Genomic DNA, 24,396 nt, shown 5'->3' with positions numbered 1-24,396 from the left:
TCGGCATTAAGACAGTAAAAAAAAAGAAAACTGAGCCATATAGACTTATTTTTGGCTATAAACATCATTGTGATGAGGTCAAAGAAGCTTCTGGGTCTAAAGAAAACGGGATGGAAGAATAGGGAAAGAAGGGATAGAATTTGGAAGCTAGAGAAAGAAGCAGTCCAGTAAAAATGGAAACCTACTGAAGGTATCAGACGCCAAGAAATGATACTGTGTGTAACCGGGTGCTTATTTAAAGGGCATACTAAGAGTCATGTGGGTGGGGCTGGAACAGTAAAGAGTCACGCTGTGCTAGCTCTTGGCATGCGTCTTTCTTCTCATTGACCTCCTCCTTTGCGTTTTATAATTGACAAGTGACAGTCAGGTTGTTGGGGTTGAGTTCCTTCTATAAAAAGGCTGTAGCTGTAAATCAAGGCACCCTTAAAGGGCATTTTGCATTAATGATAGCTTTTCTGAAATCTCACCCAATGGGGTGTCAACCAAGGAAAAATGAGTGTGAAAAGAGACAGTACTCCATGACTCTTCACAACTGCAGCCCCGTCCCTATGACTCCTGGTAAGTGCTTTACATATAGCAGACACTGCTATCAAACATCTACATTTCTCAAAGTATGAAATAGACAATTTTAACAGAGACATGTTTGGAAAGCTGATAACAATCTCATGACAACCTGAATACTTTCAATTTTCTTCTGTGCTTACTGATGGCAATGCAACCTCAAGGCGAACCTGCAATCGTACTGTCAGACCTGTCCTCACATGAAGGATGCAACACATCCACAATCATGTCATATGTACCGATAAAGTAGAGCGGGATCGAATAAAAAAGCGCAACTAATAATAATAATAAAAAAATCTGTCTCATCTCTGGGGAGTCAAGTTCTGAATTTACTGTATATACAGCAATGCAGCGTTACAAGGTGGCGACCCAGAACAGGAGCAGTGTCAGGACCTACCTGGCATTTAACTTTGCTATAAGACACTCATATTCTGATTCTCTGTTTGTTTCTTTCTGCATCGTGGCTTTAAAGACATCTATAGTGGTCTCCAAAAGCTTTAAGGCCTGAAAAATAGCAAAAAAAAATATCAAGTAAATTAATTTTGCTGCATCAAATGCATCACTTTAAAGAAGTTCTCTGCTTTAGAAATGTTATAAGATAACCTGAGCACAATAAAAAAGAGCTGCAAAAACTGTTAAAAATGTTGAATAAAAAGTCCCAATAAGGCTACGCTCCCACAATGAGCTTTTGATGAGTTTTTGATGTTGCAGATTTTCTACAGTGTTTATGGACCTACCGTATTTATTATATTTTACTTGTGTTTTTTTTACATGTATTTTATCGCGCTTTTGAGGCTGTGATTTTTGTCTCTGGTTGGTATGTCATGTTTTAAATAAAGCTACATACTTTCTGGTATTTGGCTTTGACAAAAAATTCTTGATATAGTCACTTGCGGATTACATGGGTTTTTTCCCTGTAGATTTTCCGCATCTAATGCAAGTCTATGGGAAAAGTCTGCATATAAAACTTAGCCTTCCTGCAAGAGAAAAGGTCATGTTGTGGATTTCATACACGCAACGCAGGTCAGTTTGCGCTAAGTAAAGTAAGAAGAACAGTGGGCATGAGGTTTCTAAAAATTCCATCCACTAGGTGGTGGAACTGTAAGACGCTACGCAAGGCCAAAAACTCACCAAAAACTCATCGTGGGCACACCACCTTAAATGTTTCCCACACTGCACATACAAAGTCTCTACATCAATTTTTAGTGGCGCAGAAAGTCCACAAAGAACTTTGCAACATAAATAAAAGAGGAAAATTAGAGGCGCTTAACGCTATTTCAGTCTGAATTGTGTCCGAAAAAAACAGACCACTAGCTGTTTGACAACACTAAAGGTACCTTCACACACAGCGACCCTGCAGCGATACCGACAACGATGTCGATCGCTGCAGCGTCGCTGTTTGGTCGCTGGAGAGCTGTCACACAGACCGCTCTCCAGCGACCAACAATGCCGGTAACCAGGGTAAACATTGGGTTACTAAGCGCAGGGCCGCGCTTAGTAACCCGATGTTTACCATGGTTACCATCGTAAAAGTTAAAAAAACAAACACTACATACTTACCTACCGCTGTCTGTCCCCGGCGCTCTGCTTCTCTGCTCTGGCTGTGAGCACAGCGGCCGGAAAGCAGAGCGGGCACAGACAGCGGTAGGTAAGTATGTAGTGTTTGTTTTTTTAACTTTTACGATGGTAACCAGGGTAAACATCAGGTTACTAAGCGCGGCCCTGCGCTTAGTAACCCGATGTTTACCCTGGTTACCAGCGAAGACATCGCTGAATCGGCGTCACACACGCCGATTCAGCGATTTCAGCGGGAGAGCCAGCGACCAAATAAAGTTCTGGCCTTCTAGCCCCGACCAGCGACATCACAGCAGGATCCTGATCGCTGCTGCGTGTCACACTGAACGATATCGCTAGCCAGGACGCTGCAACGTCACGGATCGCTAGCGATATCGTTTAGTGTGAAGGTACCTTTATGAAAAAGGCTGAATCTATTAGCGTATTGCCCTGTTGCAAAAGTCCACTGAGTTTTACAGTTCCATACATGTGGATGATATTCTAAAAAATCTCACGTACCCCGTGAAAAGATCGGCAGCGAAAAAAAGGAGATTTTTGTGTACTCACCGTAAAATCTCTTTCTCTTAGCCTCTAATTGGAGGACACAGGACCATGGGTGTTATGCTGCTGTCCACTAGGAGGCGACACTATGCATAATCTGAAAAAGATTAACCATGGCTCCTCCTCTGCAGTATACACGCCTGGACGGCATTAGCCTTCTCCAGTTTTGTGCAAAAGCATTAGGAGGAACGTAACATAAATAACATAACCATGCCTATAAGAAGGCCACTATGTACGAGCTCAAAGAACAATATGAGAACTCGACAGTAACAACGGCCTGTAAAGGGCAACAGGGTGGGAGCTGTGTCCCCCAATTAGAGGCTAAGAGAAAGAGATTTTACGGTGAGTACACAAAAATCTTCTTAACTCTGTCGCCTCATTGGGGGACACAGGACCATGGGATGTCCCAAAGCAGTCCCTGGGTGGGAGGCAATGGACGAATATTGTGCAGCCAGGCCCCTAAACTTGGGGCACCGCCGCCTGCAGAACCTGTCTACCCAGGCTCGCGTCCGCTGAGGACTGGGTATGAACTCTGTAGTGTTTAGTAAACGTGTGTAGGCTAGTCCAAGTGGCCGCCTTACACACTTGTTGTGCCGAAGCCTGGTGCTGAATGGTCCAGGAGGCCCCTACCGCCCGTGTAGAGTGTGCCGTAATACCGGCCGGATGAGGAGAATTTTAAAGGCGGTAGGCCTATGGTGGATTTGATCCACCTGGCAAGGGTAGCTTTGGAAGCCGGCAGACCCTGGCGGTCGCCTTCCAGAAGAAGGAAAAGAGAATCAGACTTTCGGAAGGGAGCAATCCTAGACACATATATACGCAATGCCCTGATGAGGTCACGTGTATGCAGAGCCTTCTCCACTCTATGAACCGGAACCGGACAAAGGGATGGCAGTGAAATTTCCTCATTGAGGTGGAAGTTGGACACAACCTTCGGAAGGAAGGATGGGACCGTACGGAGAACTACCTTGTCCTGGTGAAAAGGCAGGAAGGGCCGTCTGCAGGAGAGTGCTGACAGTTCAGACACCCTGCGTAAGGAGGTGATTGCCACCAGAAAGACCACCTTCTGGGATAGAAAGCGGAGTGGGACCTCCCTAAGGGGTTTGAAAGGTGGTCCCTGCAATGCTGTCAGGACCAGGTTGAGGTCCCACGTTTCTAGTGGACGTCTGTAGGGGGGAACCAATCGGGAAACCCCCTGAAGTAAAGTCCTAACTTGCGGCTTGTTAGCAATGTGCCATGAAAAAGCACTGAGAGAGCTGACACCTGGCTCTTAAGTGAGCCCAGTGACAGCCTGGCCTCCAGACCCGATTGGAGAAAGCCAAGTACTTTGGGAAGGGAATAAGGGAGTGGGGGTCTGCCAACGAGATTCGCAACAAGTAAAGAAAGCTTTCCAGGTATGGTAATAAAATCTTGGCAGAGGCTGGCTTCCGTGCCCTGATTATGGTTCCAATGACGTCTGGCGAGAGCCCTGACTGGGTTAGAACGCAGGTCTCAAGGGCCACGCCGTCAAATAGAGAGCCCCTGAGTTCTGGTGGTAGAACGGGTCTTGTGATAGAAGATCGGGGCAGTCGGGGAGACGCCAGGGGGCGTCTGCTGTAAGTTGAACGATGTCGGCGTACCAGGTACGTCTGGGCCAGTCCGGTGTGATTAGGATGGTTGGAACTTCCTCTTGCTTGATCTTCCTCACCACTCTGGATATCAGGGGAAGAGGTGGAAAAATGTACAGAAGCTGGAACTGGGTCCAGACCTGAACCAGGGCATCTGCTCCGAGCGACCACGGATCGTGTGTTCTGGCCATGAAGTTGGAAACCTTGGCATTGAAGTGGGATGCCATTAGGTCCACGTCCGGAGTCCCCCAGGGATGGCAGATCTGGTGAAAAATTTCGGGATGGAGACACCACTCTCCCGAGTCCATTCCTTGTCGGCTGAGGAAGTCGGCTTCCCAGTTGTCCACACCCGGAATGTGGACCGCAGAGAGCACCGACCCTGTGTCTTCCACCAAGTGGAAAATGTGTGTCACTTCTCGCATCGACTAGGTACTACGGGTCCCTCCTTGTTGGTTCACATATGCCACAGCCGTGGCATTGTCCGACTGTACTCTGATGTGAGAAGCTGCCAGTAAGTGACGGAAGGCTCTCAACGCCAGGAGGATGGCATGAATTTCCAGGATGTTGATGGGCATGGTCGCTTCCACTGGTGACCACTTGCCCTGTGGTGTAGGTGCACCGCACCCCAACCCGTCAGGCTCACGTCGGTGGTCAGGACCTTCCATTGACCTGTGAGAAAGGATTTCCCCATTACTAGCGAGGTTGGCTTGAGCCACCAGTGCAGGGACCTCCTGGTTGACGACGTTAGCTGGAACTCCCTGTCGAGAGAAAAAGGATTCCTGTCCCACGACTTGAGAATGGCTAGTTGGAGAGGCCTGAAGTGAAACTCAGCAAATGGGACCGCTACTATTGCTGCCGCTATCCTGCCGAGGACTCTCATGGCAAACCGGAGGGATCAGGGGGGGTTGCGGAGGAGGGTGCGAACTCCTAGGCGGAGAGCCAGTGCCTTGTCCTTGGGAAGGAGCACTGGAGGTGTCGAATAGCATTCCCAGGAAAGTCAGAGACTGACTCGGGGTTGGCTATGACTTTTGTAGGTTGACTAACCAGCCCAGGCGACTCAGAGTGTCGATTGTGATTGAGACGCTGAGCTCGCAGTCCTTAAAGGTGGAAGCTTTGATGAGGAGATCGTCCAGGTAGGGAAAGACTACTATGCCTCTGGAGTGCAGGACGTCCATGGTGGCTGCCATGACCTTGGTAAACACTATGGGAGCCGTGGCAAGTCCAAACAGAAGATCCACGAACTGGTAGTGGTCCTGGTCGATTGCGAACCTGAGAAATCTCTAATGGGTGGGTGCAATCGGTATATGCAGGTATGCGTCTTGTATGTCTATGGAGGCAAAATATTCTCCCTTCTCCATGGACGCAATCATGGACTGAAGGGACTCCATGCGGAAGTGACGATCCCGTACATATTTGTTGAGTTGTTTTAGGTCCAGTATGGGCCATACGCTGCCTCCTTTCTTGGGGACTACGAATAGATTGGAGTAGAACCCTCGGAAGCGCTCGGCCGCGGGAACCGGTACTATGACTCCTGCCTTGGCTGGCGGTTTTGGGGGAACAGACAGGAGGAATCGGTTCGGTGGGTTGAAAGTGAACTCTATCTTGTATCCGGAAGACACTAGTTCCCTGACCCACCTGTCTTCTGTAATAGGCAGCCAGACTTGCTGAAAGAGCAAAAGTCGGCCGCCTACGGGTGGGATGTCTTCCAGAGTCTGCGAGTCATGATGAGGAGAAAGTGTGAGGTTTTCCTCCTTTGGGCTTCGACTGGCCTGCGTTTGACTGCCAGGTCTTGTCCGAACTTTGCGTCGACCGTGAGTTGTCCCTGCGTGGGGAACGGTTACGATTTTGTGCTGGACGCGAGACGGACCAGCCCGAAGAATTCCGAAAGGATCGGAATCGGGTTTGGTTACGCTTCTTGTAAGTGCGCTTAGGTTTCAGTTGAGGGAGAGAGGTACTCTTACCCCCGGTGGCGTTGGATATCATTGTGTCCAAGTTTTCCCCGAAAAGTCGCCCACTGAGATACGGGAGGTGCGTGAGGGACTTCTTTGAGGCTACGTCCGCTTTCCATTCCCGCAGCCAGAGGATACGCCGAATCGTGATGGCGTTTGATGCTATCCCCGCTACACCCCTTTCTGAATCCAGAGCTACATGAAGCATGCAATCTGCTACAACTGCTATTTGAACCGCTTGGTTCGACAGCTCTGGAGCGGATGCTTGGAGGCCAGTTTGTAAATTTTTGGCCCATGCCAGGATGGCCTTGGCAGCTCAAACTGAAGCGAACGCAGGAGCCAGGGAGGCCCCTGCAGCCTCGAAAATTGAACGAGCTATGCGTTCTACCTGCCGGTCTGCTGCGTCCCTGAGGGTTGAGCTATCTGGTAGTGAAAGGAGGGTCTGTGCTGCTAGTCTAGAGACTGGGGGGTCCACTTCGGGTGGATCTGTCAATTCTTTGGTGTCCTTCTGCAGGAAGGGGTACCTCGCCTCCAAATATTTGCGAATAGCGAACTTCTTCTCGGGCTGTGAGAGCTGCTTAAGGATCGCCTTAAACCCTGGGTGGTTGGAGAAGACCTTAGGCGGTTTCAGAACTCCTTCAAAGGAAATCTTGTGTTCTGGGGCCTCCGGGGGTGGATCAGAAATATCCAGCACCCGATGGATGGAAGAGATTACGTCCTCAACTAGCGCTGTATTGCTAGGGGGAATTGGGATCAGGGACCCCTCAGTTTCCTTGTCTGAGTCAGAGTCACAGATGCCTTCTGAATCCTGTGTATCGCTGAGGCATCCCCTGGTGGGTGAACTGGGGCGGAGGTCTTCTCTGGTCGGGGATCGCTGCGGAGATCTGCAATGTCTGTCCTTGGGGATGGTCTAGGTGACCTGGAACTATGGTGTCTCTCCCTAGAGGGGGATGACTGTGTGCTATGGGATGATGCAGATGAAAGTGACCTGTGGGTCCGCTTACGTCCTGACCTAGACATGGATGTGCCAGGGTCGTCCTGTCCCTGAGTCAACCTCTCCCTATGCTGGGTAATGTTCATAGCCGAGGCATAACCCTGCAGAGTCTGAAGCAATGTGGAGGTTAGGTTATCTATAGACTGCGTCATAGATTGCAACATCTGAGTAGCCCATTCCGGCGTGGCATCAGACACCAAAGCATTGGTAGGGGCTTCTTGGGGCTCTGACACAGTAGTCTGGATACAGTCCCGGCAGTGCGGGTACGTGCTGCCACTGGGGAGAGTGGTCCTGCAGGCTGTGCAGAATGCATTAAAGTAGTGCTGCCTGGTTTTCTTGGACCTTGAGCATGGCATAGTGCACGAGAGGGGTGGCTATGCTGAGGGCCCTACAGGGGGTCTTATAGGAATATGGAATCACAGCCAAGTAAGAACCCCAGCTGTGATCTTACCCCACCAGTTTTTGTCCCTAGGTCCAGCGCTGAAGATCCACAGTCCGGTGCCCCCCCGAGACTGGCTGGCCTGGATGCCAGGAGATGCAGGGTTAATCTTGTCCTGCAGCAAAAATGGCCACCGAGGAGAAGAGGAAGAAGGAGAAAGGGGGCGGAGAGCGGAGAAAAAAGCGGCAGGGCTGTGTAAAAGCGCGCCCTTTCAGTCTCGATCCGCCCCTTCTATGACACTGTAGAGTGTCATATTTGTCATCCGGGGGGCGGGCTGGGGGGCAGAAACAAGGCGGCGGCCTCAGCTAGGCCGAAGCCGCGGCCTAAAGAAGATGCCTGATGCCCAAGAGGGCTCCAGGCCGGCGCGGAAGTCCGGGAGGGGATCGGATCTGAACCGGACCCTCCCGGATTTGAAAAGCAGGATAGCGGTGGGGCTATAAGTGGTAGGGGGGGTGGGCTGAAGGGTCCCCCCCCGCTGCTGTCACAGAGACAGGGCGCAGGGAGCCATGTGTTTCAGATGTACCATGCCTGCCTGCACTCCCCCTGGCCCCGACAGGAGCCCGCAGCTGGGCTGGGGTCCCTGGATGCAGGCGCGTGTGCTGGCCCATGCTGCTGGGAGCTGCAGAGTGCTGCCTGTACAGGCCCTACCTGAGGCGTCTCAACCTAATGCCCCCAGAGGGGGATTAGCGAGGGTGGTGCTGTCACCTTCAGGGGGCTTTATCCTCGCCTCGACCTCAACCCAGAAACCAAAAGGAATTGGGGAAGGAGGGGGGTCTCGACTCCGAACCAGCACCCGAGGGACTGGGGAAGGAGCGACATGGGGAATAGCCATCTCGACTTCAACCGGGCACCCTATAATAGGGGGCCGAGGAAGGAGCCTCGCCGGGAGTCTCGCAGGAGACCCACTTTTCTTCATCTGTAATCCCGTCGTGGAAAAAAACGGATTATGAAATTTTAGGTGTGCCTCCTATGCGACACTAAGCAAAAACTGGAGAAGGCTAACGCCGTCCAGGGGTGTATACTGCAAAGGAGGAGCTATGGTTAATCTTTTTCAGATTATGCATAGTGTCGCCTCCTAGTGGACAGCAGCATTAACACCCATGGTCCTGTGTCCCCCAATGAGGCGACAGAGTAATGACCGATGCAACATAAATCAATACCGATCAATATATCCTGCGGTGGTCACGGTGCATTGAATTCTCACGGCTTCACGACAATATCTGCAATGGTGAATACCAATGCAAATATTGCTGCTGAGACATGGGAACATTTAAAGCGCAATAAATGAATGTTGGCAGAACCTATGGGACCTGCCAAGCATCTGATGTGTATCGGGGTGTCCACCCCTTCCACCGATGGCATGTATCAGGAGAAAGTAAAACCATGCCATTGTCCATCATCGTCCATGTTAATAGATTCTCCTAGAATGACTTTATTACATTGGCTAGTCAAAGAAACGGTCATGTGTCCCTTGCAAAACTATGAGAAACTTGTAGGTCATTATGGGCAGTTATGGAAACATTTGGCTGCTTCATAGACTACGGTGGAACGTGCAACCTTTGCATCTCCTCCCAACAAAAATTCTGAATATCCTCTCGCGTGTTAAGATAGCTCCATTACTAATGTGAGTAACCGATGAGGTCTGATGCCATCTTGAAGTCTTACCTTCTTTTCCCCACCTTCATTTCTTGCACCTAGAACTGCCTCAGTGAGGGTCATGGTGGTTTTATACCACATTTCGGCATCTCTTGGTTGATCTTTGACTTCCAGTAGCAAGGAGTTTGCTTGCCCATAATTCTTCTCACCGACGGCCAACACCGATAACAGGTATGTGCACTTTAGTAAGTATTGCTCATCACCAATATCCTGCGAAGAAGGTAAAATATGAGGGCACATGTAACCATGAGTCACATAAAAGAAATATTTTATTAATTATAACATTTTTTCATCTCTGTTTTCTCTCTTTTATATTTGGTAATTACATCTTTACAGCATTTCAGAGGCTCGGGTATTCGGTCTCACCTGGAGAGATTTATACGCTTGTGTTAAAAGAACCCGAGCTGGTTGAAAAAACCCAATGTCTATCAGTATATCGGCCTTCTCCAGCCACAGATATGGAAGAGAGAGTCCGCTTAATCCCTTTCCATCTACGTGTATGTTCAGCAACTGTAGAGAAAACACAACAGGATTTATGTGTAACATTGTAAAGATAAAGTGACAGAAGCGCACCCATCAATCTATGGGAATATTCAACCAAAACAAAATGTAATACTTTCTCAAATATTTCTATTTAGGAAACATAAGAAATGTCCTCATTTATTTAGTAACAATAGCTCTGGCCCTTTAAAAGAGGGAGGGTTGGCTCTCCACTTTCTCATGATCTTGGCAGCAGTTTGAGACTTCCTGCCTGGGAACTGAGAAATACAACTGTGCGGAAAGAGATCTGTGCTGTACTACAAAGCTAAAATTTGTCATAGTTTCTTCTTAATCTGCTGTGGGTTCTTTTTAAATGCAATGAGATTCTCAGGTAAACCCTTTAGAAGCAGCTATGTCTCCCTGAAGTAGAGCAACCTTTTAGAAGCAGCTATGTTCTCTGCTTTCAGATTACATCTTTAGAAGCAGCTGTATCCTCCTCCTTCATCGAAGCTGTATAATTAACGGGGCAATTTTATTTCATGGCTGATAAGTAACAATATTTTCTATACAGTTTAGATTATTATTATTATTACTTATTGTTATAGCGCCATTTATTCCATGGCGCTTTACATGTGAGGAGGGGTATACATAATGAAAACAAGTACAATAATCTTAAACAATACAAGTCATAACTGGTACAGGAGGAATGAGGACCCTGCCCGCGAGGGCTCACAATCTACAAGGGATGGGTGAGAATACAGTAGGTGAGGGTAGAGATGGTCATGCAGCGGTTTGGTCGATCGGTGGTAGCTGCAGGTTGTAGGCTTGTCTGAAGAGGTGGGTCTTCAGGTTCTTTTTAGATAGGAAGCTATCGCGAAACGCGCGTCGGGGTTCGTCAGGAATCGGCGTGCCACGTGGGTGTCCAGCGGGGAGCATCGCATTCCAAGGGTAATATGTACCATTAGGTTTTTCCTTTCTTGTGCACTGTCATGTATGGGTATTGTAATATATAACATCATCATGTCTGGTCTAGATTGTTAGGCGGACGTAGCATCCGGTAGGATATATATAACATCTTATCCGGTCTAGATTGCTAGGCTGACACATTACTGGGCTGTACTTACTATACCCTTCAATGCTTGTTTGGCATTTTAGTCTGGTTTAGGCTATTTTTAAGGCGCACTGTGGTCTTTGCGTGGCAGTGGTGTTTTTTACCGGCATATGATTTAACTATGGCTCAATACCATGGAGCCGTTATGTTACATATGGTAGCTGTTGCCACAATGTTGCATTAATTATTTTTTATGAGTCTAGATTCTAATTAGTGTGCCCCTTTTGCTATAAATTTAAGTATCCGGCCTAAATATGCTAATCAGTATGTGTACAGTTGTTTTAATCCATATTTTTAGTGGATTCAGTGAATTTCAGCATCTGTCAATTTTGTAAAGGTGTGTGTGTCAAACAGACTAGATTCCTAAGTGCACAATTTTGATAGCACCTTGGTGCATCTAACAGGCTTTATTTGAGCTTTGTACAATGGAGCATGCTGTTTGAGCCTCTATTTTTTCATATCGCCTTATTTTCACCTGTAAAAAGTTGATATTGATATCTTAATTTTTGAGAAATTGGTGATGTGTAGATATGGGAGGTGTTCTCTCAGCATGCTCTTTTACTGGAAAATCTGATGTATCCAGGAATGTTCATTTTTTTCTGTTGCTCCCTTGCCAGTATTAGATCTTGCTCTACGCCTACCTGCCAGTAGATTTATCTGTATGGTTTTGAGGCATTGTTTTATCTTTTGTATTTGTTTGTATTTGTATGTTTAATAAAGTTATAACTTTTTATCAAAAAAATCAAAACACTCTTTGATTGAGCACGCAGTTTAATAATTGTTTAGCTGATCAGTATGTTTATTAGTTTAGATATCTAGTATATCTAGTGAGAAGTAAGGTTAATTATTGCCTGATTACCATTTCGCAGATTCGCTGCCTGTTAGGATGCATTAGTAAATTAATATACTAAATCTATACTTTGCTTATAGCTAATTTATAGGTGATCTGATTCTCGCATTGTATTCCATAGACTACGTAGCCAACAAAAAGTAAAAACAAGCCATATTCTGTAAATTCTGAGCACAATTTTACATTTACTATCCAGTTGTTGAGCAGATTTAGCCCCTCCATCTCCCATTGTTATTTCCCAGTGAAGACATTTTGTGCTAACTCTGGTAAGATGAATGCATAACCTGGGCTCTGATAATACTGAGGGAAATCCTCTGATTTATTAATGACATATATCTGAGAAATATCTTTTAATTTCATCTGCTGTCATTTTTCGTGCTTTTCTCAGGAGCGATAAATCCTCTTTAAATAATGAATGTCTCCTTTTGATAGCATTATGTGATGTGTCTCAGATGAAAGCATGAAACTCTTGTCTAGATCTAAATTAGATATAGACATAATGGTAAGGCGCGTCATGTATTTTATTTCCACAAAATTCTTTTTTGCCTCATGTCACTATTTCTCAAAAAATTCTGGAATGCTTGAAGAAGTTGTAAAACAAAAAATGTTTGCTTGTAACGTGAGTAGATGAATGACACTGAAACACGCGTATTGGTTTTTCATGGTCGCAGCATAACGGAGAAAACATTTGAACATTTCATAATATAACAATTAAACATTTCCTGTGTTTAGACTAAAATGTTTCCAAATGTAAAGTACAAGTCAGGAATGTGGGCTAGACATAATGCATAACGAAACCTGCAAGATAAGAAATCCGTGCATGTTTTCTGTGTGGGGATTTTTGCCTATCATCAGTGAAAAACAGGAGAAATGGTTGGTTGGGTGATAGGCCTTTGACAGGGAAACATCGTATGGACTTCAATCTCCCTTTTCCAACTTGGTGCTCTCCACAATGAGACCTTCTGTCAAAGGCCTGCCACCCAGCCATACTGTTCTCCTGCTTTTCACTGATGAGTGGCAAAAATTCCACCAAAGAACATGTCTGAAAAAGGAGCTTTAGAGTCATGTGGCAAGGGTCTTTAAAGGGTCGACGTTAACTTTTAGGATCGCTACAGGTGCTGCTATAGTTCTAGTCGTCAACCTCTACTAAGAGGCTATTTGCATATTTAATTTCTCAGGGGAGCATGACATGACCAACGTCAACCACGGGGAGAAACTTTACATCTTAGACCCTCAACATTGACACATATATGTCCTACTGTAAACATGAGCCAATTTAGTGGAGTTTTCACACCATGGAAAGTGAAGAAACATTTGCTGATGGATTTCGGGGTGGGGGAACTAACTCTTGGGACTGTTATAACTTTTTTTGGCACTTCTAGCTACCGGTTGTGCAGAGCTCCATTATCGAAATTGGGAGCCCAAGCGAACTGCAAGGTATCACTTCTCCTGTGTAGACCAATGTGCAAACACTTACCGACTTACTCCCTGCTCACCTAACGTTCTCATTCAGACCCCTCGGGCTGCCATGACTGAGCCAAATCGTAAAAGAATAAATAACAAAAAAGATCAAAACTAGTCCCTAAAAAAAGTCTCCTAAAAATTTGCTCTGAGACGCTAAGTGGAATGAAACTAAAACAATTGGTGTCATACAGCACGGCGGCAAAATGTTGCATATGACGCCACTTACCTTCTGTTTGCAGCTCACTGAAGGGTTAACCCGGTTTCCAGCGACATTACTGTCATCTTGATTTTCATTTTTGAGTTCAGATATTTCTTGCCTACAGCTATAAGGCACCATTTCAGATACGTAAATCAGAAGACAAAGATTGGGAAGAATTATAGATACGGTATATTTACCTTTACCAAAACAGAGCTTTATACCAAACATCTCCAACTAAAGTGATAATTACCTGTACTGTCCTACAATTAGTCTGAGTCATATGGAAAGGGCAAGAGGCAGCACTCTGAATGTGGTAGTGTAAAAATCAGGGCACTTTGTATATCTACATCAAAACTATGGTTCAGCTCTTAAACGGAATTTGTCAGGAGATTTTGCTACATCACATGAGAGCAGCATGATGTAGGCAAAGAGACCCTGACTCCAACGATGTATCACTTAAATTACTGGGTGTAGCCGTTCTGACACAATCAGAGTTTTAGATTTAGCAATGCAGCAGAGCTGAGAAAGCTAACCCCGCCCACACCAGGCTTTGTATGTACAAAGTCCATAGACAGTGAGGCGCTTATCACAGGAAGGGGCGGAGTCTGACTAACATGCATAAACTGCTGTAGTCCAGGCAATGATAATCGCCAGGTGATAAAACCTTCACTGTAAGTTAACAACAGCACACAGCCTGACATGTGACACCTTGTTTAAATCTGTGATTTAACCCCTACTTCATGCGGTGCTCAGACTACATAGCAAAAACCTGCTGAGAGATTCCCTTTAATAAGTGTGACATGGAAAACCATTCAATTAAATGGCAATTAAGTTATAGTTATAGAGGACCTGTGGCCACTCCAGATAAGTCTGTATAGTAAATGCTGTGGAATATCCATGACATTGTGAGATAACAATCCTCCTATAAAGACGCTTTGAAATCTTCCTGGACATGTCTATTACAGTGAATATTTGTACAATTCATATACATAAGGGCAGGTACTGTATTTTCAGTCCGAGTAAGATCTGATAAAACATCAGATCGCACTCGGGCCAATGTTATTCTTTGGGGCCGTGCACATGCCGATTTTTTTCTTCAGAATGAGTCTATCGGAAAAAAACATTCACAGCATGTACGATTTGCATCCGTAAATCAGATTGCATTCAACCATGCAAGTCAATGAGTCCGTCAAAAAAAAAAATCAGACCACTCTCAAATCACATCCGATTTTTCCCATCTTCTCCACAGCCAAGAAAACTGAATCACACTGTGATCAAACTGGGATCAGACTGTGCTTGGCATAATTGGACTGATTTTCTCGTATGAGAGTAGATACAGTCGTATGACTCTAGCCTTAGACTGCCGGTTGAATGCACTGATATCGGTGGGTTCGGACAACTTTAGACCAATGTATATGGAGGCCTTAACTCTAAGGGGACCCTTCAGATTTGTATACAGCTCTGGCAAAAATTAAGAGACCACTGCAAAATGATCAGTTTGTCTGATTTTTCTCTTTATGGGTATATTTTTGAGTAAAATGTAAATTGTTCTTTTATTCTATAAACTTCTGACAACATGTCTCCAAATTTCCAAGCAATACATTTTGCATTTTTTTTTCCTGAAAAGCAGAAATGGTCAAAATAAAATAAAAAAAAAACAAACCCTAGTGCTTTCAGACCTCAAATAATGCAAAGAAAACAAGTTCACGATCATTTAGAAACAACAATACTAATGTTTTAACTCAGGAAGAGTTCAGAAATCAATAGTTTGTGGAATAACCATGACTTGTCAGGGAGTCACAAAAACACTGAACTTTAGGAAGGCAAAGTTTGACCAGCTTAGAGATGCCCTTAATCTGGTAGACTGGGACAATATCCTCAGAAATAAGAATACAGATATTAAATGGAAAATGTTTAAGAACATCCTAAATAGGCAGTGTAAGCGGTTTATACCTTGCGGGAATAAAAGGACTAGAAATAGGAAAAACCCAATGTGGCTAAACAAAGAAGTAAGACAGGCAATTAACAGTAAAAGGAAAGCATTTGCACTACTAAAGCAGGATGGCACCATTGAAGCTCTAAAAAACTATAGGGAGAAAAATACTTTATCTAAAAAACTAATTAAAGCTGCCAAAAAGGAAACAGAGAAGCACATTGCTAAGGAGAGTAAAACTAATCCCAAACTGTTCTTCAACTATATCAATAGTAAAAGAATAAAAACTGAAAATGTAGGCCCCTTAAAAAATAGTGAGGAAAGAATGGTTGTAGATGACGAGGAAAAAGCTAAGATATTAAACACCTTCTTCTCCACGGTATTCACGGTGGAAAATGAAATGCTAGGTGAAATCCCAAGAAACAATGAAAACCCTATATTAAGGGTCACCAATCTAACCCAAGAAGAGGTGCGAAACCGGCTAAATAAGATTAAAATAGATAAATCTCCGGGTCCGGATGGCATACACCCACGAGTACTAAGAGAACTAAGTAATGTAATAGATAAACCATTATTTCTTATTTTTAGGGACTCTATAGCGACAGGGTCTGTTCCGCAGGATTGGCGCATAGCAAATGTGGTGCCAATATTCAAAAAGGGCTCTAAAAGTGAACCTGGAAATTATAGGCCAGTAAGTCTAACCTCTATTGTTGGTAAAATATTTGATGGGTTTCTGAGGGATGTTATTCTGGATTATCTCAATGAGAATAACTGTTTAACTCCATATCAGCATGGGTTTATGAGAAATCGCTCCTGTCAAACCAATCTAATCAGTTTTTATGAAGAGGTAAGCTATAGGCTGGACCACGGTGAGTCATTGGACGTGGTATATCTCGGTTTTTCCAAAGCGTTTGATACCGTGCCGCACAAGAGGTTGGTACACAAAATGAGAATGCTTGGTCTGGGGGAAAATGTGTGTAAATGGGTTAGTAACTGGCTTAGTGATAGAAAGCAGAGGGTGGTTATAAATGGTATAGTCTCTAACTGGGTCGCTGTGACCAGTGGGGTACCGCAGGGGTCAGTATTGGGACCTGTTCTCTTCAACATATTCATTAATGATCTGGTAGAAGGTTTACACAGTAAAATATCGATATTTGCAAATGATACAAAACTATGTAAAGCAGTTAATACAAGAGAAGATAGTATTCTGCTACAGATGGATCTGGATAAGTTGGAAACTTGGGCTGAAAGGTGGCAGATGAGGTTTAACAATGATAAATGTAAGGTTATACACATGGGAAGAAGGAATCAATATCACCATTACACACTGAATGGGAAACCACTGGGTAAATCTGACAGGGAGAAGGACTTGGGGATCCTAGTTAATGATAAACTTACCTGGAGCAGCCAGTGCCAGGCAGCAGCTGCCAAGGCAAACAGGATCATGGGGTGCATTAAAAGAGGTCTGGATACACATGATGAGAGCATTATACTGCCTCTGTACAAATCCCTAGTTAGACCGCACATGGAGTACTGTGTCCAGTTTTGGGCACCGGTGCTCATGAAGGATATAATGGAACTAGAGAGAGTACAAAGGAGGGCAACAAAATTAATAAAGGGGATGGGAGATCTACAATACCCAGATAGATTAGCGAAATTAGGATTATTTAGTCTAGAAAAAAGACGACTGAGGGGCGCTCTAATAACCATGTATAAGTATATAAGGGGACAATACAAATATCTCGCTGAGGATCTGTTTATACCAAGGAAGGTGACGGGCACAAGGGGGCATTCTTTGCGTCTGGAGGAGAGAAGGTTTTTCCACCAACATAGAAGAGGATTCTTTACTGTTAGGGCAGTGAGAATCTGGAATTGCTTGCCTGAGGAGGTGGTGATGGCGAACTCAGTCGAGGGGTTCAAGAGAGGCCTGGATGTCTTCCTGGAGCAGAACAATATTGTATCATACAATTAGGTTCTGTAGAAGGACGTAGATCTGGGGATTTATTATGATGGAATATAGGCTGAACTGGATGGACAAATGTCTTTTTTCGGCCTTACTAACTATGTTACTATGTTACTATGATTGTTAATCACAGCTTTCATGTGTCTTGGCATGCTTTCCACCAGTCTTTCATATTGCTTCTGGCGCAATAATGTCAGCTGTTCTTCTTTGTTTGATGGCTTGTGATTATCAATTATCCTATTGATTACATTCCAGAGGTTTTCAATGGGGTTCGGGTCTGGAGATTGGGCTGCCCATGACAGGGATTTGATGTGGTGGTCTCTTCATTTTTGCCAGAGCTGTATTTGCTTGGTGTAGTAAATACTTGTGTTTCCCATGACTTGAATTTTTCTGGAGCATCTTTTCTTATAACTTTGCTAATCCTCCTAGAAATGTGGAAATGGACTGACAACTGGGTGTTACCAGATGGGGGCATGACCCTAAAAAATATCTGTCAGCCCAGTCGGTCGCAGTAACACACCCTTTAACATAAACTTTCAAAAGTTCTAAGAAAAGAAACTTCAGAATATTCAAGGCATGGGAAACATAAATGTTTACTAGAACAAACAAATCGTCAGATCTGACGGGTCCCGGTACAATTCGGGACCTCATACACACTGGTCCGAAGATGTCTAAACCCCCCGATATCGGCAGGATCGCCCAGCAGTCTAATGTGTATGGGGGCCCCCCGAGTCTTCCCCAGGAGAAGGACAGATACTGGGAGATTTCATTGGCAGAACCTTTTGTTTTACGGGAGGTAAATTGCTGTCAGATTCTGGCAGTGGCTCTCTCCGAGAACAGAGGAACGCTCGGGCGAGTGTATGGGGGAGTCGGGAGAGATTACCGTCAACAAAACCATCGCTCATATGCCTCTTAACTAATATGTATGGGGGTCTTTAGAGCCGATTCCTTGCACCAGCCAAAAATGCAACATTATTGGTTTAAAGCTGAGCAAGTGTGCAGAATATCCATAGAAACAAATGGAGGGAGCAGCGCAGGAGCAGTCATCCCTCTGTTCACAGCAGCTCGGGGTGGGGTATAGTTCTCAAGTTAGATGTGACTCTCTAAGGTGGGACTTACACTAATTAGACACATTAGTCCTAATCAGTGGATAAGCTGTAAATGTCCAAGATTGTGGGCAGCATGATCCTGAGTCTGGGCGCACGATTGCAGTCAGGTATATTCCTCTCTAAAAGGCTCATACGCTTCAGAGAAAATATACTTTAAAGATTCGGCTGGTGCCCGCAGCTGGAGACCAAATTAGTCTGGTGCCGCCCCTGGCCGGCTACTCCCAGCACCACTCCAGGTGATTGACAAGTCCCTCCGAAAGCGAGAGACCGGTCAATCACCTCTGGCCGCACTGGGAAGAGCCGGACTAGTCATGTCTTCCGCTATGGACCCTGGATGGATCTTTAAAGTAGCGTTTCAGATATAAATATACCTGGTTGCAGTTGTGCAGCCGGACTCAGATTCATGATTCAGTAGTTTTTGGCAGCATAAATCAAGTTTCAGGTCCCCTTTATATAGACGTTAGTGAATACATCTGCAGGGGGTAAAGAGGGCATCTTATGATGTCCACTTTGCCCCCTGAAGGAATTATCATTTGAGCTGATTGGAAGAGACTTCTTTCATCTTAAAGGGGTTTTCAACTTTAAAAAAAAGGTCTCCAAATGCAAAGTCTTGTCTATATTAAATCAACAAACACAGCAGATACTCATCCGACTCTCCGGTGCTGCTCCAGTCTCTGTGGATCAGTTGCAACGGTGATGTCACAACTGCAGAACCAATCACCGCTGCAGCCAATTACTGAGCTGAATGGTTCCTGCAGTCTATCAGCAGAGCTGCCGAGATCAACGATCAGCTGCAGCGGTGATATGTGCTGTAGTCGTAAAATCACTGCAGCACCAAGTAAACAGAGAAAGGCGCAGACAAAGACAGATGCCGCTGACACTGGGGAGGGTACGTGCTTTGTTTATTTTGTATGAACCCTAATGTTTGGGGCCATGTGTTCCCCTTTAACCTCCTGCAATTGACCCAGTAAACCCTTATTTCCTAAGACATCCTGAACACTTCAAAACTTAAAAACCTCCAAAGGAGACAGTAGCTTCCATTTTTCTGCAGCAATTAATGAGGGCCACTTCAGTGGGAAAATGTGAGAGAATTAACAGTACTTTTCATTCTTCTGATGTCTTTCTGTAAAGCTCATATCCTAAACTAATTAACAAATGAAGGATTTTAAGTCACATTGAAAACAAGAAAAACAGTAAAAATGGAGGCTTTACCTTATCTGCTCGTATTCATTAATGAACACATTCCCGGCTGCACTCTGGTGATAGCTGACGGCGTGGTACAACTTTAGGCTGGTACACACTTGAGAAAGTCTATTAAAAAGAGGACGGAAAAATGTACAGGACTTATTCTCATTTCACATGATGTGCACCGACATGTCTATATGTCAGTAATATCCCTGGACGGGAGAAACACGTTCCAAAAAGATCCATCTACGTACAGATGTAAGAAAGTTGTAGCATATATAATAAAAAAAGCTCAGGAGGCAGATTATCTGGGAGATCTATGTCCCGCCCATAGATCTTAACAGCTCATTTACATATTAACAAAAATGTGAATTTCTCTGGAATAAAACATCGGATTGCAGATATCGAGGTATCATTTTATTCAACTTTCTATGACCTACATGACCATGAACACAAGTTAGGAGGGGTGATCCTACTGACAGATTCTCTACTAAATACACGTGAGAACAGATTGTACTGACCTCAGGTGATAGAGATCCGAGAGGCTTTTACTTTGCACAACGTCGTGGGCAATCACTTCTTCAAACTGGAGAACGGGGAGGCTCAGGTGAGTGAATGAGATGTTCTGCAACTGATTTACTAGCAAATCCAGGTAGTAAAGACTGAACATCTGTAACACAAGGCGTAATACACATCGTCATAGTTATTAAAGCCCAGGAATCTTCGTTACTAAACGTCTGTTCTAAAACGGTCATATCTATGACTAACATAAAACTGGAGGAACGTTGCGGAAATCCTCATTCGGATGAATGAAACTGAATTACAATCACAGATACAGCAACAAATCTGCCGCATGTGAATGTGCCCCAGGTGCTTGTACATGGTGCATGTGAATGTGTCCCAGGTGCTTGTACATGGTGTATGTGAATGTGCCCCAGGTGCTTGCACATGGTGTATGTGAATGTGTCCCAGGTGCTTGTACATGGTGTATGTGAATGTGCCCCAGGTGCTTGTACATGGTGCATGTGAATGTGCCCCAGGTGCTTGTACATGGTGCATGTGAATGTGCCCCAGGTGCTTGTACACGGTGCATGTGAATGTGCCCCAGGTGCTTGTACATGGTGCATGTGAATGTGCCCCAGGTGCTTGTACACGGTGCATGTGAATGTTCCCCAGGTGCTTGTACATGGTGCATGTGAATGTGCCCCAGGTGCTTGTATATGGTGTATGTGAATGTGTCCCAGGTGCTTGTACATGGTGCATGTGAATGTGCCCCAGGTGCTTGTACATGGTGCATGTGAATGTGCCCCAGGTGCTTGTACACGGTGCATGTGAATGTTCCCCAGGTGCTTGTATATGGTGTATGTGAATGTGTCCCAGCTGCTTGTACACGGTGTATGTGAATGTGCCCCAGGTGCTTGTACATGGTGCATGTGAATGTGCCCCAGGTGCTTGTACATGGTGCATGTGAATGTGCCCCAGGTGCTTGTACATGGTGCATGTTAATGTGCCCCAGGTGCTTGTACATGGTGCATGTGAATGTGCCCCAGGTGCTTGTACATGGTGCATGTGAATGTGTCCCAGGTGCTTGTACATGGTGCATGTGAATGTTCCCCAGGTGATTGTACATGGTGTATGTGAATGTGCCCCAGGTGCTTGTACATGGTGTATGTGAATGTGTCCCAGGTGCTTGCACATGGTGTATGTGAATGTGTCCCAGGTGCTTGTACATGGTGCATGTGAATGTGCCCCAGGTGCTTGTACATGGTGTATGTGAATGTGTCCCAGGTGCTTGTACATGGTGCATGTGAATGTGCCCCAGGTGCTTGTACATGGTGTATGTGAATGTGCCCCAGGTGCTTGTACATGGTGCATGTGAATGTTCCCCAGGTGCTTGTACATGGTGTATGTGAATGTGCCCCAGGTGCTTGTATATGGTGTATGTGAATGTGCCCCAGGAGCTTGTACATGGTGTATGTGAATGTGCCCCAGGAGCTTGTACATGGTGCATGTGAATGTGTCCCAGGTGCTTGTATATGGTGTATGTGAATGTGCCCCAGGTGCTTGTACATGGTGCATGTGAATGTTCCCCAGGTGCTTGTACATGGTGTATGTGAATGTGCCCCAGGTGCTTGTATATGGTGTATGTGAATATGCCCCAGGAGCTTGTACATGGTGCATGTGAATGTGTCCCAGGTGCTTGTACATGGTGCATGTGAATGTGCCCCAGGTGCTTGTATATGGTGCATGTGAATGTGCCCCAGGTGATTGTACATGGTGCATGTGAATGTGCCCCAGGTGCTTGTATATGGTGTATGTGAATGTTCCCCAGGTGCTTGTAAATGGTGTATGTGAATGTGTCCCAGGTGCTTGTACATGGTGTATGTGAATGTTCCCCAGGTGCTTGTACATGGTGTATGTGAATGTGCCCCAGGTGCTTGTACATGGTGCATGTGAATGTGCCCCAGGAGCTTGTACATGGTGCATGTGAATGTGTCCAAGGTGCTTGTACATGGTGCATGTGAATGTGCCCCAGGTGCTTGTATATGGTGCATGTGAATGTGCCCCAGGTGCTTGTACATGGTGCATGTGAATGTGTCCCAGGTGCTTGTATATGGTGTATGTGAATGTGCCCCAGGTGCTTGTACATGGTGTATGTGAATGTGTCCCAGGTGCTTGTACATGGTGCATGTGAATGTGCCCCAGGTGCTTGTATATGGTGTATGTGAATGTGCCCCAGGTGCTTGTACATGGTGCATGTGAATGTGCCCCAGGTGCTTGTACATGGTGTATGTGAATGTGTCCCAGGTGCTTGTACATGGTGCATGTGAATGTGCCCCAGGTGCTTGTACATGGTGCATGTGAATGTGCCCCAGGTGCTTGTACATGGTGCATGTTAATGTGCCCCAGGTGCTTGTACATGGTGCATGTGAATGTGCCCCAGGTGCTTGTACATGGTGCATGTGAATGTTCCCCAGGTGATTGTACATGGTGTATGTGAATGTGCCCCAGGTGCTTGTACATGGTGCATGTGAATGTTCCCCAGGTGCTTGTACATGGTGTATGTGAATGTGCCCCAGGTGCTTGTATATGGTGTATGTGAATGTGCCCCAGGAGCTTGTACATGGTGCATGTGAATGTGTCCCAGGTGCTTGTACATGGTGCATGTGAATGTGCCCCAGGTGCTTGTATATGGTGTATGTGAATGTTCCTCAGGTGCTTGTAAATGGTGTATGTGAATGTGTCCCAGGTGCTTGTACATGGTGTATGTGAATGTTCCCCTGGTGCTTGTACATGGTGTATGTGAGTGTTTCCCAGGTGCTTGTACATGGTGTATGTGAATGTGCCCCAGGTGCTTGTACATGGTGCATGTGAATGTGCCCCAGGAGCTTGTACATGGTGCATGTGAATGTGTCCAAGGTGCTTGTACATGGTGCATGTGAATGTGCCCCAGGTGCTTGTATATGGTGCATGTGAATGTGCCCCAGGTGCTTGTACATGGTGCATGTGAATGTGTCCCAGGTGCTTGTATATGGTGTATGTGAATGTGCCCCAGGTGCTTGTACATGGTGTATGTGAATGTGTCCCAGGTGCTTGTACATGGTGCATGTGAATGTGCCCCAGGTGCTTGTATATGGTGTATGTGAATGTGCCCCAGGTGCTTGTACATGGTGCATGTGAATGTGCCCCAGGTGCTTGTACATGGTGTATGTGAATGTGTCCCAGGTGCTTGTACATGGTGCATGTGAATGTGCCCCAGGTGCTTGTACATGGTGCATGTGAATGTGCCCCAGGTGCTTGTACATGGTGCATGTTAATGTGCCCCAGGTGCTTGTACATGGTGCATGTGAATGTGCCCCAGGTGCTTGTACATGGTGCATGTGAATGTTCCCCAGGTGATTGTACATGGTGTATGTGAATGTGCCCCAGGTGCTTGTACATGGTGCATGTGAATGTTCCCCAGGTGCTTGTACATGGTGTATGTGAATGTGCCCCAGGTGCTTGTATATGGTGTATGTGAATGTGCCCCAGGAGCTTGTACATGGTGCATGTGAATGTGTCCCAGGTGCTTGTACATGGTGCATGTGAATGTGCCCCAGGTGCTTGTATATGGTGTATGTGAATGTTCCTCAGGTGCTTGTAAATGGTGTATGTGAATGTGTCCCAGGTGCTTGTACATGGTGTATGTGAATGTTCCCCTGGTGCTTGTACATGGTGTATGTGAGTGTTTCCCAGGTGCTTGTACATGGTGTATGTGAATGTGCCCCAGGAGCTTGTACATGGTGCATGTGAGTGTTTCCCAGGTGCTTGTACATGGTGCATGTGAATGTTCCCCAGGTGCTTGTATATGGTGCATGTGAATGTTCCCCAGGTGCTTGTACATGGTGTATGTGAATGTGCCCCAGGGGCTTGTACATGGTGCATGTGAATGTGCCCCAGGTGCTTGTACATGGTGCATGTGAATGTTCCCCAGGTGCTTGTATATGGTGTATGTGAATGTGTCCCAGCTGCTTGTACACGGTGCATGTGAATGTGCCCCAGGTGCTTGTACATGGTGTATGTGAATGTTCCCCAGGTGCTTGTACATGGTGCATGTGAATGTGCCCCAGGTGCTTGTACATGGTGCATGTGAATGTCCCCAGGTGCTTGTACATGGTGCATGTGAATGTTCACCAGGTGCTTGTATGTGGTGCATGTGAATGTGCCCCAGGAGCTTGTACATGGTGCATGTTAATGTGCCCCAGGTGCTTGTATGTGGTGCATGTGAATGTGCCCCAGGTGCT

At 45.7% G+C, this 24,396-nt stretch overlaps 1 protein-coding gene across 1 annotated transcript in view; it reads right to left on the bottom strand.

Moving 5' to 3' along the window:
* CFAP46 (cilia and flagella associated protein 46) overlaps window positions 1–24,396 on the bottom strand; it is a 239,476-nt gene that overhangs the window by 84,792 nt on the left and 130,288 nt on the right. Inside the window, exons 32-37 of the mRNA XM_069753829.1 lie at window positions 20,134–20,282; window positions 19,640–19,738; window positions 13,450–13,546; window positions 9,685–9,828; window positions 9,328–9,528; window positions 959–1,065 (exon numbers count right to left, since the gene is read on the bottom strand). Coding sequence (XP_069609930.1) covers window positions 959–1,065; window positions 9,328–9,528; window positions 9,685–9,828; window positions 13,450–13,546; window positions 19,640–19,738; window positions 20,134–20,282 — 797 coding nt within the window. The remainder of the gene's footprint in view (window positions 1–958; window positions 1,066–9,327; window positions 9,529–9,684; window positions 9,829–13,449; window positions 13,547–19,639; window positions 19,739–20,133; window positions 20,283–24,396) is intronic.

Source organism: Ranitomeya imitator, chromosome 2 (assembly GCF_032444005.1).
Source record: "Ranitomeya imitator isolate aRanImi1 chromosome 2, aRanImi1.pri, whole genome shotgun sequence".
NCBI classification, from domain to species: Eukaryota; Metazoa; Chordata; class Amphibia; order Anura; family Dendrobatidae; genus Ranitomeya; species Ranitomeya imitator.
This window is presented reverse-complemented; position numbering and strand designations above follow the sequence as displayed.